This window comes from Mustela putorius, unplaced genomic scaffold (assembly GCF_011764305.1).
Source record: "Mustela putorius furo isolate JIRA1106 unplaced genomic scaffold, ASM1176430v1.1 tig00003903_pilon_pilon_pilon, whole genome shotgun sequence".
NCBI lineage: Eukaryota > Metazoa > Chordata > Mammalia > Carnivora > Mustelidae > Mustela > Mustela putorius.
Window position 1 is genome coordinate 3,715,588 of NW_025422051.1, and position 21,636 is coordinate 3,737,223.

Sequence of the window (21,636 nt, forward strand, 5' to 3'; positions counted from 1 at the left end):
GCATTAGCAGATTCTTCAACACAGCCCAGTACCACTACTGGTGAGTATTTTTGCACATGTACACACACCAAAGAAATGAAAGCTTCACGAATAACATTTACCCTGATTTTGTGGCAAGCCCCCCAGCACACACAAAATTTTCTATTATGCCCTGAAGGGTTTGAAAAAACACTACTCTGATTTATATGATTGGATGTTAGAGCGCCATACCTCAGAAAAAGTGAAAAATACAGGGGGCAGCACAGGTTTAATGTGGAAAGTATTATTCAAGCAATTGTTTCTAGGATTTTACAGTGATGCATGTATATAAAGGTACTGGGGCGCCTGGGTGCCTCAGTCAGTTGGGCAACCCTTGGTTTCGGTTCAGGTCGTGATCTCATGGGTTGTGAGATTGTGCACCGTGTCAGGCTCCGCACGTGTGGAGTCTGCTTGAAGATTTTCTCCCTCTGACCGTCCCCTCAAATAAATGAACATACCTTAAAAAAAAAAGTACAGTATTCCAGTTTGGTCTCTAAAAAGAAACCCAATCAGCATAGTTGCTGGTTCTCTATTGCCTAAGCTCAACCCCAAAGGGACCATGTAAGGAAAACACCAAGAAAAGGGGAAACTATGAGAAGTCCCTGTGGGGGCGTGTGGGAGGATAAAACAAAAAAGGAACCTCTGGGATTTCTGCTCTTGCTTCTCCCCCACCCTAAATCTTGAGACAACTGTGCTTCTCCCACAACTGCTGGGACTCAGATCTCTGGTCCAGACTTCCTTTGAGTAAATTTAGGGCAGGACAGAAACCTTGTGCTGGTGAAGAGGTGGGAAAAAACAGGGGGGACTAACTCTGACAGTTGCTCTGGACTTCTCCAAACCCTTGTAACTGGCGGATTAAAATCTAAGCAGTATCTTCTAATGCTGCTTCTCCCAACTACTAATTGGTCAAGTAGACCAAAAAAATTAACAAAATACAGAAGCACTGAACCACACAATGAGAACAAGCTTAAGTTCTGCATCCAGGAAGTAGAGTGCACTCACAATTTTCTTAAGGACACCCTAAAGCTTTTTAAAAAATCATATAGTAGATCCTAAGGCCTAAACAAATTTTAAATAATAGGTAACATACAGACCATGATATGAGACTAACATGTAATTAGGTTAAAAGTTAATAACAAAGGACACTTTTAAAAATTCTTGCCTACTTGAACATTTTAAAAACACACTGCTAAATAACTCATGGGTTAAAGAAGAAATCATAATCAAATCTAAAAATACTTGAATTAAATGTTAAGGCACCACATTTGGGATGCAGCAAAGACAGTGCTTTGAAGGAAATCTCTAACCTTAAATAGCTATAGTAAAAACACTCAAAATCAGTTAAATGTCCATCTTAAGAAATTAGACAATAAACAATAAACCTGCAGAAAGTAGGAGAAAAAAGATAAATAGTAGAAATGAGTAACTTAAGTATTAAATATATAAAACAAAACATCAGCAAAGCTAAAAATATGCTTTGGGGGGCAAAAAAGAGGCAAACTTCTGGCAAGAATGACCAGGGAAAGAAGAACAAAACACGAACAGTATGAATAAAAAGGGGGATATTACCATAAATAGAGGTTAAAGGAGAATAGTATCAGTAACCATATACCAACAAGTTTTAAGAGATTTTTTCTATGAAATGAACAAATCTCTTAAAAAAATAACTTAAAAAAAAAAAAAAAACCACAACTCACTCCAGAGGAAGTTAAATGCTTAAATAAAATGCTATTACTACTAAAGAAATACAACCAGTGGGCTAAGTGTTCCCACAAAGAAAACACCAGGCCCAGATGGTTTTATAAGCAGATTCCAATTTTATTTATCCCAGGTTCATGCAAACCCATAAAGGCAATAGAAGAAGAAGGAACAGTCCTAACTCATGCTATTAGCCTGTCTGGCTAGACCCTAGTAAGAAAAACAAAGACATAACGAAAGAAGATTTTAGGTTCATTTCACCCACATCTATAGATAGGGGAAAGAAAAAAAAAAACCCTGCAAATTAAATCAATCCTATAAAAAGAGAAAGCACCACAACCAAGTTGAGTGCAAATGGTTCAGTATTAGAAAATCTTTCAGTGTAAGTCACTATTATGTGATAACAGCTTACATTTTACTCCTAAGTCCTATTGATCTCCTATGGGAATTTATTCTTCAGTAAACTGGAAGCACTTGCTGTGACCTATGTCCTCCAATTCCCCTTTGCCCAGATGGCCTTCCTTCTCCTAGTTCTTGTCCACCTGTCAAACTTCTGTGAAGTTTTCCAGTTTCCTCAATCAGAAGCCTGCTCTCCCTTTTCAGAGTACCTATATTACATTAAATACCAGTGTCCGTCCCTTCCTGTAACCAATCTATTTAAAACTGAAACACCTCCTCCAATACTACCTCTTTACCCTTCTTTATTTTTCTCCAAAGCACTTAGCTTCCTTTTAATGCACTATGGATGCATCATATTTATCGTCTTTATTCTACCAATCCTCCATTATGGATGTAAGCTCCATGAAGAAAAGGATTATCTGTTTTGCCCACCCATTTCCCCCGAACCCAGAACAGTGCCTGGCAGCCAGAGGCACTCCACACACCAATAGTGAATCCATTTTAACTACTTAATCTTGATTACCTCAGCGTGTGTAATCTAAGGTAGGTGGTCCCCACGTGTCTCTTTAATAAACAAACGTGAAGAGTTAACTAGGTTTGGTCATCACACACTTCTCCACTGCCCATTCTCCAGAAGAGAGACCCTGATAATGATCAAGAACAACATGATATTCTCAGGGACATTCAGTCAGGTCACTGATCGAGTTGGCCAACTTCTAAGTAGAAAGATAATTACACAGAAGGAGGTGGAGGCACTCTTAATATCAGGGCTGGGGTTCTCCTTTTTACATTCTCTTCTCTCCCATACCTGTGGTAAAAGCAAGCTGCAGCTGCCTTCCACTTGGAAGAGCCAGTGAAGGGAATGGGAATGTGGGCATGGAGCAGGCTAATGGGATCTGGATCTAATCCAGGCCTTAAAGTGGAGAAAAGGGAACATCCGAGAGTTCTGCTTTAGGCCTTATGGAGCGTAAGAACATTGTCTGGTCTTCTTCAGCCTGTCACCTTGGCACCAGTCCACCCCCCACAGTGGGGCTGAGAAGATCAAGAGCACCAGGATTAGGTGTAGGCAAAAGGGGCCCAGGAGTTGGCCTGTCTCTACCAAAGCCTCAAACCCACTGGGCAAGTAGAATCTTCAAGGTTCAGCTTATGGTTTATCTTACTGTACCAGAAACTCCTTAAAACTCTGATGTAAAACTTTGTGTGTATTCTCCTGGGGAATTAATTTAGGGTTCAAGATTCTGGCCAAATCATCTTTGCTTGAGATATGGATAACAAGTTCAAACATTTGCAAGCACATTTATCTGAGAGTTAAGTAGGGAACAAACCAGTGTTTGGATAAAAATTTAAAAAAAATAATGAAACAGTAGGGGCGCCTGGGTGGCTGAGCTGGTTAAGCATCTGCCTTTGGCTCAGGTCTTGATCTTGGGGTCCTGGGATCCGCAGATCAGGCTCCTGGCTCAGTGAGGAGTCTGCTCTGCTTTTCTCATTCTCTCTGCCGCCACCCCCATGTGTGCTCTTTCAAATAAGTAAAATTAAAAAAAAAAAAACAGTTAATACCTGTTACTTAAAGGAATTTAGTGAATTTGTTTTGCATGGAAATGATACATAAGATGTATAGCATTTGAGAAATTTCAACTAGGTTGTTTATAATACAATTAGTACTCTATCAGAAGTTGCAGTTAAGACTTGTTGCAAATGCTGAAATAATAGCCACTTTTACCTTCGAAATCACTGAGCTGCTACCTGAGTCGGCACCTTAAGTGTTATGTACAGAATACCTATAGCTTCTCCAAATTCAAACGCTGAAGCCCTAGCCCAGGAAGTGATGGTAATGGGGTACTGGGGAGTTAGTCCGCTCAGGTTTAAAAGAAGTCACAAGGGCAGGGCCTCATGATGAGATTAGTGCTCTTAGAAGAAAAGACCTCCCTCTCTTCCTCCCTCTTTCTCATCTCCCTCCCTCCCTGCGCACACAATAGAGGAAAGGCTGTTGAATGCAGCAGAATATGAGCCAGAGAGCAGGCCCTCACCAGTGAGAACTGCAGAACTCTGGGCACATTACAATTCTGTCCAAATCCCTGCTGTAAGAGACTTGACCAAACTCCAGCATGGCTTCTAGCAGCACAAGCCATGTCTCTAGAAGGACTCTACCCCCCTACCCCTGGGGGGTAAAATTTTCCTGCCAGGGAAATTTACTATGTGTTCTAGCTAATACCAGATAATAGGCCCCTGACCTTCCTTTCTTAGAGCATTGATTAAAAAGGGCTCCACAGTTGTGAATATGTAAATCTTAAAACACAGAAATATCTTTTCCAAGGACCTGAGAGTCATTCCTTTGAAATATAACTACCAGGAAGGACAGGGCCTCTGTCTACCAGTCTCTGTGGGAGGATAGAATTCTAACTTTGATAACTGTGAGTGAACAAACACAGCTGGTGTAATCACATTTACACTGACCAACTTTGTAATTTTCACTACTCTGACTCTCCCTGCTCCCTCATTTTCCTGATAAAATTGCTGAAATCACCTCTCCACAAACTGGAACGCAGCTCAGCTCTGTCCCCTACTGTCAGCAGTTACTGAATAAAATCTCTTTTCAATGCTTTAACTAATGTCCAGCAGTATTTACCTTTGACACCAGATGCTCCATCTGCTAGTACCTTGATCTTGGACTTCTCAAGTCTCTAGAACCATCTAATAAATAAATGTCTGCTGTTTAAGCCACCTAGTCTATGCTATTTTGTTATGGCAGCCTGAGACAGACTAAGAATGGTTGCCACAACAAAATAACAGACCAGATGGCTTAAACAACAGAAATTTATGTCTCTCAGTCTGGAGGCTGGGAAGTCCAAGATTAAGGTGCCATCACAGTTGGTTTCCTGTGAGACCTCTCTCTCTGGCTGGCAGACAGCAAACAGCTGCCTTCTCCCTTATATCCTCCTCACATGGCTTCCCTGGTGAGTGCAGGGCAAGCTCTCTGCTGTCACCTCTCATAAGGACACTAATCCTATCAGATAAGGACCCCAACCTATGATCTCCTTTAACCGTAATTACTTCCTTGGAGGCCCCATCTCCAAACACAGCCACACAGAGAGTTAGGGCTCCAACATGGGAATTTTGGAGGGACACAAATACTCAGGCTTTAACAACTGCCAATGATGACAAGTTAAATGTAATTTTACTATTCTTCTAAGTACTTTATCTGGACACCTCAGTTCTTCTAGTTATGGGGAGAAATTCATGCTATAGTTAAAGATCCTCTAAGCAAAAGAGTTCTAAAGTATAAAATTATTTGGACTGTCAATGCGGTCTACAAAGGAGAAATTTAGGATTTATGTTGCTGTACTTTCTCAACAAATCCTGAAAGTTCTTCAAAACAAAAAGTAATAATAAATAATCTGAAGCTTAGTACCATAGTCATTTTGCAAGAGTTACTAGTTCTCAAGTAAAATGCCCCAAATCACAAACATGGAAAGGTCATATTCCAAGCTACCTTTTCACGAGAGCCACTTATGAAGTGAGCTTAGTTTAGGCTGTATTTCTTACTATAATCCATAAAAGACAGTAGATACACTTTCAGAATCAAAGAAAACACTTCAACAGCTGCAATTCACCTGAGACAGCTAATAAACTAAGTTAAGCAGTATTTTCCTAACAGAAAATGAAAGTAAACATCTTATTGTTTTACTGAGTAGCAATCCGAATTTTCCATTAAAATTCATCTCCACGGGTAAACTTCCATAATGATAATCTGAGATGAAATGATGAATTTGTCAATTTCAGTGGAAAGCCTGTCTGCAAAGAAGTCCAACATAAAGCTCTGGAGTGTAAGAAGCACTGTTATAGGTATGAGATACCATTCTCACTGCTTTATAATCATTCACTCAGTATCACAAAAACCCCGGGACATGATGGGTTTTAGTTGATTGAGCACCTGACTCCTGATTTCAGCTCAGGTCATGATCTCAAGGTGGCGAGATCCAGGGCAATGGGCTCCGCCCGCTCCTTCCCCCTTTGCCGCTCCATCCTCCCAGCACACAGACGCTCTCTCTCTCTCAAATAAATAAAGAACATCTCTTTAAAAATACTCATAAAAATCCCCGTAAGAGTTGTGTACTATTATTTCTGTTTTACAGATGAGAAAATTTAGCTATTCAGAGGCTAAATGACTTGGCCTAAGTTACACAGTTAGTAAGTGCTTGAGCTCAGTCTCAGACCTAGGCAGTCTGGCTCCTAAGTATATTTTCTCGGTTGCTTCTTCACATTTAACCATATTCAAACAGAAACCAATGTTTACTGGCACTTAAATCAATGGAACAGAGTAGAGAGTTCAAAAATAGACTTATGTTACATTGGCAAAGGTGCAAAGGCAATTCAATACAGAAAGGATAGTCTTTTCAACAAATGTTATTGGAACAACTGGAAATCTGTATGTAAAAAAAGAAAAAGAATCTCTCATATTTTGCACCATATATAGCAATTAACTCAAAATGGATCACAGAACCCAACTGTAAAACCAAAACTCTACAACTTCTAGAAGAAAGCAGAGGAGAAAATTGTTGTAATCTTGGTTAGGCAAAGATTTTCTAGATGTGAAACCAAAAACACAATCCACAAAAGAAAAAATTGAAAACTGGAGTTTTATCAAAATAGAAAATTTTGGGGGGTGCCCGGGTGCCTCAGTCATTAAGCATCTGCCTTCAGCTCAGGTCATGATCCCAGGATCCTGGGATCGAGCCCCACATTGGGCTCCCTGCTCAGCAGGAAGCCTGCTTCTCCCTCTCCCACTCTCCCTGCTTGTGTTCCCTCTCTTGCTGTGTCTCTCTGTAAAATAAATAAATAAAATCATTTTTTAAAAAAGAAAATTTTTATTCTTCAAAAGACACTGTTAAAGAGAAGACAAACCATTAATTGGGGTAAAAATCTGCAAAACACACATATGACAAAGGATTTGTATCCAGGATATATTAAAAAAAAAGCCATTAAAAATGTCATTTAACATTTAAGAAAACAAACTAGTAAAAAAGGGGCAAAAGATTTTAATAAGCACTTCACCAAAGTAAATATATGGACGGCGGGGCACCTGGGTGGCTCAGTGGGTTAAAGCCTCTGCTTTCGGCTCAGGTCATGATCCCAGGGTCCTGGGATCAAGCCCCGCATCGGGCTCTCTGCTCAGCGGGGAGCCTGCTTCCTCCTCTCTCTCTGCCTGCCTCTCTGCCTACTTGTGATCTCTGTCTGTCAAAGAAATAAATAAAATCTTAAATATATATATATATATATATGGATGGCAAATAAGTACATGGAAAAATCCTCAACATCATTAGTCATCAGCGATATGCAAGTTAAACGACAATGGAATACCACTACATGCCTATTAGAATGCCTAAAATTAAAAAAAAACAAAAACAAAAACCTTGACCATACCAAGTGCTGGTGGCATAGCAACTGCCACCATAGCATCTCGTATGTTGCTTGTAAGAATGCAAACTGGCATAGCCACTTTGGAAAATAGTTTGGCAGTTTCTTATAAAGTTCAATATAAAATGTCCATGTGAGTCAGTAATCCCACTCCTAGGTATTCACCCAAATGAAGTGAAAAATTATGTTCACTCAAAAACTGCATGCAAATGTTTATGGTAGCTTAATTCATCATTACCCAGACTGAAAACAACCCCAATGTTCCTCAACTGGTGAATGGATAAACAAACATGGTATACCCATATAATGCAATACTACTCAACAGTAAAAGGGAACTCCTGATACATGCAACAACATGGCTGAATTTTAAAATTATCATGCTAAGTGAAAGGAGGCAGACTCAAAAGGTTACACACTACATGATCCCACTTATATGACATTCTCAAAAGACAGAACTATAGGGATAAGGATGCCCGGCAGGTTTAGTTGGTAGAGGGTATAACTCTTGATCACCAGGTCAAGAGTTTGAGTCCCACGTGGGATGGTAGAGATTACTTAAATAAATAAAACTTTTTGAAAAAAGACAAAACTGTAAGGATAAAAAACTGATCAGAATAACTCAATCAAAGAAAGACAGCTATCATATGATTTCTCTGGTATGAGGGAATTTAAGAGGCAGAGCAGGGGTCATGGGGGTAGGGAAGGAAAAAATGAAACATGATGGGATAAATAAAAAAACTGATCAGAAGCTGGGGGCAGAGTTGACTATAAAAGGAACACAAGGAAATTTGGAGGTATGACGGAACTGTTCTATATCTCCATTGTGGTGATCAGTTACTCAACTACTTTCATTTGCCAAAACTCATAGCTGTACACTTTATTTTTTTAATTAAAATTTTTAAAAATTAATATATACTATACTATTAGCCCCAGGGGTACAGGTCTGTGAATCGCCAGGTTTACACACTTCACAGCACTCACCATAGCACACACCTTCCCCAGTGTCCATAACCCAACCACCCTCACCCTACCCCCTTCCCCCCGGCAACCCTCAGTTTGTTTTGTGAGATTAAGAGTCTCTTATGGTTTGTCTCCCTCCCAATCCCATCTTGTTTCATTTACTCTTTTCCTACCCCCCCCAAACCCCCAATGTTGCCTCTCAACTTCTTCATATCAGGAAGATCATATGATAATTGTCTTTCTCTGATTGATTTATTTCGCTAAGCATAATACCCTCTAGTTCCATCCACATCATTGCAAATGGCAAGATTTCATTTCTTTTGATGGCTGCATAGTATTCCATTGTGTATATATACCACATCTTCTTTATCCATTCATCTGCTGATGGACATCTAGGTTCTTTCCATAGTTTAGCTATTGTGGACATTGCTGTTATAAACATTCGGGTGCACGTGCCCCTTCGGATCACTACATTTGTATCTTTAGGGTAAATACCCAGTAGTGCGATTGCTGGGTCATAGGGTAGCTCTATTTTCAACTTTTTGAGGAACCTCCATGCTTTTCATGAGCGTTTTCCAGAATGGTTGTACCAGCTTGCATTCCCACCAACAGTGTAGGAGGGTTTCCCTTTCTCCACATCCTCGCCAGCATCTGGCATTTCCTGACTTGTTAATTTTAACCATTCTGACTGGTGTGAAGTGGTATCTCACTGAGGTTTTGATTTTCATAACTGTATATTTTAAAAGGGTAAATTTCACTGTATGTAAGTTATACTGCTTTTAAAATAAAATTACTTAAAATTTCAACATTGTGGGGCACCTGGGTGGCTCAGTGGGTTAAGCCTCTGCTTTTGGCTCAGGTCATGATCTTGGGGTCCTGGGATCAAGCCCTGCATTGGGCTCTCTGCTCAGCAGGGAGCCTGCTTCCCCCTCTCTCTCTGCCTGCCTCTCTGCCTACTTGTGATCTCTCTGTCAAATAAATAAATAAAATCTTTAAAAAAAATTTCAACATCGTTAAATCAGTTTTAGGACTACACAGTTACATAGCTGAAAGGTTATTTCATAAATGAAAGTGGCAGTGCCATGAAATTATAGAAATAATAATAGGGGCACCTGGGTGGCTCAGTGGGTTGAGCCTCTGCCTTCGGCTCAGGTCATGATCTCAGGGTCCTGGGATCGAGCCCCGCATCAGACTCTCTGCTCAGCGGGGAGCCTGCTTCCCCCTCTCTCTGCCTACCTCTCTGCCTACTTGTGATCTCTGTTAAATAAATAAATAAAATCTTCTAAAAAAAAGAAATAATAATAAATACCAGTACCTTGATCTTACGTACACTGAGGACAAAGAAGGTGAAACACTGTATATTAGTTCACTGTGTTGCTAAATTCATAACCACAAAATAGAATTATGAAATTTTAGGTTTGAAAAGGATTTTCCATACCATCTAACCTAATCTTAACCTAATTTTACACCCTATCACATTCCCTTTCTTCACCCTGATTTGCCTGAATGCATCTAGCCATGCTTACCCTCCCTGCGCAGAGACGCTCAAAGAATTCGAGAACTGGAGTGGATGTTAAGAAATTGAGGGCTGGAAAAGCTAAAAGCCTTCCCCAATAAGGTATACTGGTGAATAGAATACAAATTAAAACCCCAGTCCCATATACTTTTCACTCTCTGTGCTTTTCCCCTTTACCAAAACTTTATGTAAGTGAAGAAATTTGAACCCTCTGCACACTCTTGGTAGAAATATAAAATGGTGCAGACACTTTAAAAAAGTTCAGCAGATCTTCAAAAAGTTAAACATAGAATTACTATATGACTCAGGAATACCATGCCTAGGTATATTCCCAAGAGAAATATTATGTCCACATAAAAAATTGTACACAAATATTCATAGCAGCATTATTTGTAATGGCCAAAAAGTGAAAACAACCCAAATGTCCATCAATTGATGAATGGATAAATAAATTGGACAAGTAAAATTTATAAGTAAATATCTATTCTGTGGAATAGTATTCACTAATAAAAAGGAATACTGCACTGATGATTGTTACAATATGCATGACTCTCAAAGACATGCTAAGTGAAAAAAGCCAGTTAACAAAAGGCCAAATACTGTGTGATTCCATTTATATGAAATGTGTAAAATAGGCAAATCTGCAGAGATAGAAAGTAAAATTGTGGTTTCCCAAGGCTGGTGGGGGGGGTGGAGAGGGAAGTGGGAAGAACTACTAATAGGTATGGGTTTCTTTTGTGGGGAATGAAAATGTTCTAAAATTTTAGTGATGGTATCATAACCCTGTGAACTTACTAAAACTACTGAACTATATACTTTAAGTGAGTAAACTGTATGGTAGATATATGTCAATAAAGCTATTTTTTATATTAAAACTGTTCAATTTTATTAGTTTCATACTTCCATGTGCCTCAATTTTTCTTTTTATTTAATCACTTTAGGATGGTGTAAACATATGGGATTTATGCCTGGCTTCATGCTTATACAAATTCGAATAGTATTATAATAAAATAAGAGTCAAGCAGAAATCTGTATTAGTCTTTTATAGGTATCCATTCATTAATCACATATTTTCCCCCAGAGATCACATTTTTATTAATATTTCTATTTACATACACTGCAAGTATATCTGATTATAAAAATAAGGTGTGCTTCTTACCAAAACTTTAGATAATTTAGACATTTATTTCTAGTCCTTTTTAGGACACCAAGATACATTTTTCTGGTTTTCAAATTTTCATTCCAGTGTAGTTAACATACAATGTTATGTTTCAGGTGTACAATATAGTGATTCAGCAGTTCCATACGTTAGCCAGTGCTCACCAAGGTAAGTATATTCTTGATCCCCTTTACCTGTTTTACCCATGCCCGCCCACCCAACCTCCCCTCTGGTAACCACCAGTTTGTTCTTTACAGTTACAAGTCTGTTTTCTGGTTTGTCTTTTTTTTCCTTTGTTCATTTGTTTCTTAAACTCTACATAAGTGAAATCATATGCTATTCGTCTTTCTTTGACTGGCTTATTTCGTTTAGCATTATACTCTCTAGCTCCATCCATGTTTTTGCAAATGGCAAGATTTCATTTTTTCTGTGGCTGAGTATTATTCCATTACATGGACACCACATCTTCTTTATCCATTCATCTATTGATGGGACACTTGGGCTGCTTCCATAATTTGGCTATTGTGAATGATGCTGCAATAAACACGGGGGTGCAAATTAGTGTTTCGCATTTTTTGGGCAACTACCCAGTAGTGTGATTACGGATAGTGGGGTAGTTCCACTTTTTATTTTTTGAGGAGCTTCCACCTTGTATTCCACCCCAGTGCACGTTTCCACCAACAGCAACGGTGCAAGAGGATGCCTTATGCTCCACATCCTCGCCAACACTTGTTTCTTGAGTTTTTTATTTTAGCCATTCTGGCAGGTGTGAGGTGATATTTCATTGTATTTTTTTTAACGATTTATTTATTTATTTGAGAAAGAAAGACCACGCTCTCAAGCAGGGGGAGGAGCAAAGTGAGAGGGAGAGAATCTCAAGCAGACTCCCTGCTGAGTGCCAAGCCCAACATGGGGCTCTATCTCATGACACTGAGATCATGACCTGAGCCTGAAATCAAGACTCCTGAGGCTTAATGCACTGAGCCACCCAGGCACCCCTCACTGTGGTTTTAATCTGCACTTCCCTGATGATTAGTGATAAAGCTGTTCATAAAATGAATAAACAAAGAGCTACTTACCACCTTTAAAAAACAAAGTAACCAAGTAACAACAACTTTATGTAAAAGATTTAAAAACCTGTAGACAAATTCTTTGATCCTCCTCCCATGGAGGAGGGCCACAAATGGGTGGGCATTTGTGACTACCTCAACCAAGAGAATGTGGCAAAGTAAGGTACATCACTTAAGAGGCTAGTTTGAAAAGCCATGCAGCTTCTCCTGGTCTCTCTTAGAGGACACCTGCCCTTGGAACCCAGCCATCATGCTGTGCAGAAGCTTAGACTGCATGAAGAGGCCACTGGCCCTCAGCCTAGCCAAACTCCAGGATCGACTTGCCAGCCAGCACTGCCATTAAGCCGTATTGAAAGGAGATCCTTGGGCCCCCAGTCGAACTGCTGCATCTGATATGGCAGAGAGCCAACCTTGCTATACCCTACCCAAATTGCCAAGTTGTGAACAAAATAAATACTTGCCATTAGTCTAAGCCACTGAGTTTTAGAGCAGTTTGGTTTGGTAGGCAGCAATGGATACCTAGAATATGTACTTTACAGATTTAAAAGGCTAAAAACAGCATTTAGCCCCCTACTCAGAGCAGATACTTCTTTCTAATAAGTGGCCATCGAACCACTGTCTGAATCTTTTGACTAATGTGGATATCAGTTCCTCACAAAGCCATGCCTTCCACTGAGGAACAACACCAAGAATTATGATCTGCTTTTATAATAAGACCAGTTGTGTCCTGTCCAATCTCTGGTCTGAGTTCTATCTTCACAGGTGATTATTACTGTCTAACCCCCTTTTGTCAGGACAGTGCTTCACCCTGTAAAACAGTAGAGAAATCTTGGGCACGGTCGCATTTTATAGCCAAGAACCTGAAATGTATGAATGGACTGCTTTATCCAAAGTCATGAAACAGACACCAAATAAAATGCAGTTACTTGAATCTCTGGTATAAAGCTTTTGTTCAGTTTTATTTCTATCAAATATGAGACAAATGTAATGGATACATGATGTGTTGCCCATACTCAAATTCACAATTTTCATACTTATGCCATCATTGTTTAGAGGACTAATCCTCATTGCTATTACCTAGGAGAAGTAATGGTATGAATAACTGGAAAATGAAAACTACTTTTCTGTACCACTCATATTTTCCTTGTTTGCACTTAAATATTTCCTGTTTTAACTCAATAAAAGCAGTCAGCTCTTTAAGAGCAGGGATAATTTTTATAATTTTGAGTCTTCCTTGGTGTTTGAGTACCTATATATTGAATAATTTGCCTAGCCATGAGAGGCAGCATACAGATAAAAAGGATAAAAGCATTTCTTTCCAAGTAATTTAAAAATGGATGGAACTAGAGTAATACCCTCTATGCTAAATGAACTAAGTCAGAGAAAGACAAATACCAAATGGTTTCACTTATATGTGGAACTTAAGAAACAAAACAGATTAACACAGGGGAAGGGAAGGAAAAATAAAATAAGGTAAAAATGGAGAGAGAGGTAAACCATAAGAGACTCTTGACAATAGTGAATGAACAGAGGGCTACTGGAGGGGAGGAGGGAGACGGGATGAGGTAATTGGGGAATGGGCATTAAGAAGGGCCCTTAATGGAATTAAGCACAGGGTGTTATATGCAACTGATGAATCACTAAATTCTACCCCTGACACTAATAACACACTATATGTTAGGACTTTTTAAAAAAGATTGTATTTATTTATTTGACACAGAGAGAGAGATCACAAGTAGGCGGGGGGGGGGGGAAGCAGGATCCCTGCTGAGCAGAGAGCCCGATGTGGGGCTCAATCCCAGGACCCTGAGATCATGACCTGAGCCGAAGGCAGAGGCTTAACCCACTGAGCCACCCAGGCGCCCCATATGTTATGACGTTTTAAAAAATCTTACAATCTAAAAATATTTCTCATGCCAATGTAGTAGTTGTACAGTAAGCTTTTCACTTTTTCAAAGTTAGCAGCGATAGAACATAAGCTTCATATACTGTTGATGACAGTATATCAGTCGCCATGACAACACTTAGTCTCCAAACATTCTAATTGAGACAATTGCTCCTAGCTTCAGTCCCCCAAGACTGACCCAATTACACAACTCAAAACCCAAAGCCCAGAGGGTGCCTCTTGACAAAGATACTCTGATTACACAACCTAAGGAAAAATTTAAACACCACTTTTCCAAATTGCAAGGAAACTTTTCAGGCAATGGATTATGTTTTTAAGTTGAATGGTAATTATCTGATGTAAATTTAAAACATATCTCACTTACATTCTCTGGGCTGTATTTGCATTCTGTTCCTTTTAAGGTACAACTAAGATCTTTTAGGACCAAGCAAGACTGTGCTAAACTCAGTAGAAGTATCCCTGGACTAATACAGAGCATTCGTACACTAGCCTAAATTGGCCTCATGAGAGATGAAGAACTAGAAAAAATATCTTTAAAAATCATATAAAATGAGGCACCCTAGGGTATGCTCCTAATAATTCCAAAGGAAGGGATGCCTGGGTCACTCATTCGGTTAAGCGTCTGCCTCTGGCTCAGGTGATCCCAGGGTCCCACATCGGGCTCCTTGTTCAGCGGGGAGCCTGCTTCTCCCTCTGCCTGCTGTTCCCTCTGCTTGTGCTAGTGTTCTCTCTCTCTGACAAATCAAACCAAATCAAATCAAAGTAAAATAGAATACTCCTAAAGAAAAATCCCCAAAAGGAAAAGCAATGTTGGGTAATGTGGTACCTCCACGGTCTCAAAATGTAAACTAGTAATTCTCTTTCTCCAATGATCCAATAGATTTTTTTTAATTGGGTTGTTTTCAAAATATAATAATGTTCATTTAGTTAGAAAAATTCTGACTAGGTGAGTTGATCAATACTTTAACTTTTATTATGCACAGTATCAGAAGCATGAACTTATTTTACATACCCAGTAATATGTCTTACACCTCTACAACTACAGTACCTACTAGTATTCTCCAAAAATGTTCCCTGTAAGCTCAAAACTGTCTACAAATGAAAGTTTACTATATGCTCATATGTAAAAAGTTTAGAAGTTGGTAAAAGAAAAAAAAATCACAGAATACATCCATGTAACTAAAAGGAGAAAGCGGAGCCTGGGTGGCTCAGTCAGTTGGGTCTCTGGCTCTAGATTTTGGCTCAGGTCATGATCTTAAGCTGGTGGAAGAGCTCTGCATTGGCCTGTGCGCTCAGCCCAGAGTCTGCTCGTCCCTCTCCATCTCTTTATCTCAAATAAATAAATAAATAAATAAAATCTAAAAAAAAAAATACAAGGAGAAAGATTAACATGAGATTCTAACCAACCTGAACATTATGTTAATAAAGGTTAACTGTAAGACCATCTTTATGAAGTAATGAGTCAAAGGCAACTGAGACTACTCGAAATAAGTAAATAAATAAAAGCACTTTCGTTTTAGCCTATGGTTTCAAAACAAAAAGCTAAAGTAAAAATCAAATACACAAGCCTCTCTATGACAGAGAATTCAAGGTTAAAGAGTATTGTTAGAAATACTAAGGTTGAGGGTGCCTGGGTGGCTCAGTGGGTTAAGCCGCTGCCTTCGGCTCAGGTCATGATCTCAGGGTCCTGGGATCGAGTCCCGCATCGGGCTCCCTGCTCAGCAGGGAGCCTGCTTTCTCCCCTCTCTCTCTCTGCCTGCCTCTCTGCCTACTTGTGATCTCTCTCTGTCAAATAAATAAATAAAATCTTTTAAAAAAAAAAAGAAATACTAAGGTTGAGGAAATCAATCTTTTAAAAACTGTCTGCCAAGTAACTTCGAATGATAGGTGCAATCTTCTATGACAGAGAGCATAGTTCTTTCCATTCTTATGCAGTAAAATGATGCTATCAAGTACAGATAAGAGAATTAATATACCATGCAACCCAAGAAAGATCTGAGAAACCGGGTAGAAAGATGCAGTTCAGAATTCTGCAAAAAGCTTCCCATTGCTTAAATCTGACACTTGGAGAACTGAGTTTCCATGAATAAATCATTCTGGCGACTGAAAATCATGCAGGAAGATCTATGAAATCATAACATGAATATGAACTTCACTATAAAGTATCCATGGGTCAACATATGTTGCATCAAGCAAGGAGGTAATTGTTCATAACGTTTATTTAAACATCCTTTTGCAGTCAAATGCTCTACCACTGAGCTATACCCCCTAAACATCCTTTTGTTTGGAAAAGAAAAGTAATTGCCAAACCTATCAAAGTATTTTACTAAGCACAAAATGCAGAACTATGAGGAAAGAGGAAACATTATGAAATTTATGACTAAGTGTGTTTTGTGCAACACTAGGGGACGTTTCAAAGCTGTCTCATTGCTGGCTATAATACAAAAGTGAAAAGAAGGGCGTTTTCATTCATTGAAAACAATAGCAAAATATTGCTTGGTTTATGCTGGTTATTTTCACCATACAGTCCTGACATTCGTGTCAAGACTGACTTTGATTTTCATTATTCCTTTTGGGTAACTGGAAGAGGAGGAAAAAGCAAAGCCATACGTTCAAGAGTCCACTTTGTTAACTGAGAAAATTCAGCAGTGGAATATACCATTAGGCACCAAAGAGATTTACCGGCTAGGGCAGACAAAAGAGAAAACAGTCACAGACGAACATGAGCTGCGAATAAAGATGAGAATCGGTCCCACGCGTAACTCGAGGACTGGACAAAACCCCGCTGGGCGCTGCGGGTGAAATGAGCAGATTTGAGATTCGGGGCATTCACGACCTCTTTCCCTGGAGTCCATCCTGGGACCGCAGGGAAAGCCCCCAGGGCTCTGACAATGAGCTCTAAGGCCCCCTGCACCGCTTCACAATTCCCCGTGACGCCCCCTCCAGCGGGGTATTGCACCGCACCCCAAAAAGTCACTCCCCCCGACTTCAACTACTCGCGTGGGAGAGGAGAGCGCACGCAAGAGAGCTGCAGCTGCTGGGTCGGCCCCCTCCGCGCTCCCGGGCCGCAAGGGACCCTCGCCGAGCGGCTCTGGAAGGGCTGAGACCAGGGGCCACCGGACTTTGGTTACCTTCTCGCGCTGGTCCCAGCTGTACTGCTTCGGCCGCCCCTCCCCGCCCTCGGGCTGCGACTCCTTCTCAGCCTTCCGCCTGTTGGAGAAGAAGCACCCCATGGTCCCGGACACTCCCCGCCGGCCCTCTCGTTCAGGTATCCCCTGGGAGTGTGGTGTGAACCCCGGGCGCCCGGGCCCCGTAGCTCTCCGGACACCGCCCAGCGAAACGGCCCAGCCGTCCCCAGCCCGGGTTAGCCCGCCAGGCCCAACACCCCCTTCTTTTTTTCCTCTCAGTCGCCCAGACGACCCATTGCAGCCAATGACCATTCAGCGCCCAGTGAGCCAATCAAAGCCCCGAGAGCAGTCCTGCGCTGCCTATGAGGAGAGGTCGACGTACGCACACAACCAATCCACGCCCCGCTCCGGCGCCAGCCCCCAGTGGCGGGTCCTGGGGGCTCTGGCGCACGCACAGCCGACCCCGCCCCCTAGTCCGGCCCCGCCCCTCCGAGGACACCGTGGGGCTCTCTAGCTGCTCAGGGTCCGGCTTTGGCAGGCTTGTCTTTTTGCCCTTGGTTCTCAGTTACCAAGTTCTAGGCGCGGGAAGGTTCCCTAGTTGAACATTAAGCTTCAGTTTTATGATGCAAGTGGTGAGGGAACAGGAATTGCGGCTGACACAGGAAGAGGCCCTGAAATTCGTAGTTTTCTCCCCTCCCTCCCGCCACATCGTTTGAGTAGTGTCGCCCCTCCGGAAACTTCCCCCAACCACACACCCCCTTTTGCCTCCTCTTCTGAGCTTTCTTAATATTCCTACATTTCACTCTGAAATTGCACAAGTACTTAGTAAAATAATTATTTGTGTATTCATTCCCTTTTGAAAATGTGAATTTCTTGAGGCCAAAAGGCCTTTCTTAAAAGAGCATGTATCTTTGAATTCCTTAGGCCTGGCTCAGCTCCATGGTAGACGCTCAGTAAAACGTTTGTCAGATGAATGCATGAATGAATGCATGCTAGTGAAGGAAGTATTTATAACCTCTTTTCTATATTCCTTATCAAAGAAAGTGAATTAAGTGTGTGTGTCGTGAAGGAGGGGGGTTTTATAGTAAAGGGTTCTTGTGAAATTTATAGCCTAGTGGAGGACATAAGCATTGCCATATAAGCAGTCAGCTCTAAGCAAATGGTATAGGGTTTGTATGAAGGTATTAAATATATATACACTAAATATTAACATTTGTTTCATTTGGGCCAAGTTTACTGCAATACACATGTATTGCTTATGTGATAGAAAAGGGTGCCTCGGTGGCTCAGTCGGTTAAGCGTGGGACTCTTGATACTGGTTCAGGGCATGATCTCAGGTGGTGAGAAGGAGCTCTCTGCTGCCCCAGGCTGCTCTGGGGTGTAGCTTGCTTAAGATTCTCTCTCCCTCTCCCTCTCCCTCTGCCCCAACCCCCGCTTAAAAAAAAAAAAAAAGGCAAGTTCTTGCTTCGATTGTCTGAGTATTTTGACATCTTGGTAGGACACCAAATGTGGATCAGGTCAGGTTCAAATTTGGTTATCTTTTTACTTTCCCACACTTATTCACACTAGTGTATATCCTAAATGAGTCTCTGACTTAACTTGAGCATTAAGAATGTTCCCTTTTTCACTTCCTGCTTCTTATTACACAATCAGGAAGAAAAGGGCATGTGCTCAAGTATTAGAGATTACTGCAAATTTAAGTTCTAGATCTTAGGCAATAGGGCCTTTAAGCTGTACATACTTTTTCTTCTTCCAATTGAAATGAAAGGTGTATGTGTGGGTGTTTTGGATAAGACACCTAGATATTTTATTGTCATAGAATGTTAAAATTGTGACCATTATGTCGTTGCAGTGGGGGAAACAGGTCTATGGAGATAAAGGGACTAATCTGTGGCCACAATGAGAATGATTGACCAGGTTCTAGAAAAACCCAGAGCCTGAGTTGTCCAGTGCTCCCTCCTACCCTGAATGCATTCCTTTCTGATTCATCTGAATTAAAAAAGTAAAGAAGTATCTGTTTAGGCCTTCTGATGCCTATGGGAGCTCTGTCCCCCAGTGATGCTCTTCCTCTTAATGAACAAACAACAAAACCAATTTTACAGAAACAACCCTGAAAATTCTCCTAGTTTTGAAGTATTCATTAATGAGAAAGTCAAACCTAAAACAAAAATCTATATCTGACAATGATCTTTTCAGGGACCCTAAGCAAAAGGGAAGATAAAGTCCTCATTCTGTTAAACACCATCCCACCAGCACTGCTGCCCAAAAATAAAATAAAGAATCAAATTAAATTAGAATTTTAAAACGGGGGACTAGAAAGCCAAGGAACAGAGCTAATAATAGAGCTCTGTCATGCTCTTTTTTTTTCTCTTTCTTACTCCTCTTTTTCTGCTCCTTTTTTTCTCCCTCCTCCCCACCATAGATTCTCATCACCACTTTTCTATGCAAACCAACTCCCTTTACATACTCATCAGCATACACCATATATGTGGCTGAGAACGGCTATCCTACCCTGATTCCTCATGGCCTTTCTGTCCAAGTGTATGCTACAATCTCTTTATATCTTAGTTCAGATCCTCTAGGAAGATAACCACATAAGTTGCTGGCCAGTCAATACTAGAATGGTTCTCCATCGGTCAAGTGCACACCTTTGGTCTAACTGCTGCAGCTGCAAGGATGAACTTCTCATCACAAACATGGGTGGGGAGCAGATCCTACGAAGGGGACATGTGCTGGCACCTCTTAACTCTGAAGAGTCCAGACAGAAATTGGTTGATCCTTTGGCCTATCCCCTTCTGTTACTTACTCCCTTGTGACTTCTTTTCTGTGGAATGCTGCCCTTCATATTCAGCTTAATAGATATACTCAGCTACATTAAAAAGTTGGGTTGTGGGTTTACACCTGGCCACAGGTTCCTGAGAGAGTCTGGGTTCCCATGTGTCTTGACCACAGAAGTGGCACAGTACTTCTCAGAAGACAGACTTGAAGACGTCTGTCTATGCAGCATGAACAAGTCAACTACCCCAACAACAGCAGCTGGAAAAGTCCCTGTTCTTGAGTTGACCTGACACATACTTGCTCACTCTGCACTCAATGAAGACCACTTGACAAGTGAAGGAGAAGGGACAGGAAGGAGTGCCCCCATCACTTATTGCTGCTCAACAAATTGCCTGAAACTTAAACTGAAACAAAACAATTACTTGCTTTGCTTACAAATCTGAAATTAAGGCGGGGCTCCACAGGGACAATTGAACTCTGTTCTATGCTACATGCAGAGCCTCAGTAGGGAAGATTCAAATGGCTGGGGAACTGGCCAGAAATCACTGTACATGAAATCTCAGGGCCTCTCCGTGTGCTCTCTCCAGCAAGGTGGCCTTCGGATGTTTGGGCTTCCTCTATCGTACTGAGAGCTCCAAGAGTGAGTGTTCCAAGAGACCAAGACATAAGTTGCTAGGCCTCTTAAGATGTGGTCTCAGACGTCATGCAGTATGGCTTCCCCTGAATTCTATTGGTCGCATGGGGATGGCCTTAACTCATGAAGGGAGGCGACTGAACAAGGGAATGAATACTGAAAGGAACAGATCTTTGGGGTGTCATCTCAGAGGCTGGCCACCACAGCGGGAGTGAACTACATTAGTAGTACTACATAATGTACCAAAGAAGATGATTGGAAGGTTAAAAAAATTGCATGGGCAAATGACTTTCTTTATTTTCATTGATTTTTGAGCCAGCATTCTTCTCATACTTTAGCTTTTAGGTACTTCTTACCAAATTTCTTTTACTACCTTATTGACTAATTCTATTTCTAAAAGCATCACAAATTGTGTGTAATCAGGTTATAAAGACTTTTTTCCCACCGCTCTTAGCATGGGATATCCTATTCACTGTTGTTGGTAAAATTCTTAATGTAAGCCAAGTAAAAAATATTCAAACGTTAGTACAGGAGAGGAATAACAGGAGAAACAGACTTCTAACTCAGATTGGGGGGCGGATGGAAGAGTCTACAAAGACTTCTCAGAAGTCAATGGATTTAGCAGCATAAAATAAAAATAATTCCAGTAACTTTTTACAGCAAAGCAGTTCCAATGGAACTATTTTTTAAAAAAATAGCTTCTGGACTAAAACATTTTTTTCTAGTGGAATTTCCATCTTCTAAATACCCATTTCAATACTTTTTAGGAAAGGGACAAACTATGATAAAACTAAGAGCTAATCAGAGTGTGTTAGTTAATGAAATTTATTTTTATTCCTGGGATTTTATTAACAAAAGAAAGCTGCTTGCTCTTTCACCCAAGCTAAATGAGATATAGTATTTTCTACTTTCCTCTACACATGGAAATAACAAGTAAGTCTTAATCTGACATCTA

The 21,636-nt window shown here is 40.7% G+C and overlaps 1 protein-coding gene across 1 annotated transcript in view; it reads right to left on the reverse strand.

The window, feature by feature from the left end:
• The window catches only part of RP2 (RP2 activator of ARL3 GTPase), a 50,603-nt gene extending 33,034 nt beyond the window's left edge, over nt 1-17,569 (reverse strand). The window contains exon 1 of the mRNA XM_004754970.3: nt 17,273-17,569. Coding sequence (XP_004755027.1) covers nt 17,273-17,374 — 102 coding nt within the window. The 5' untranslated portion in view covers nt 17,375-17,569. The remainder of the gene's footprint in view (nt 1-17,272) is intronic.
• Between the last annotated feature and the right edge of the window lie 4,067 nt (nt 17,570-21,636).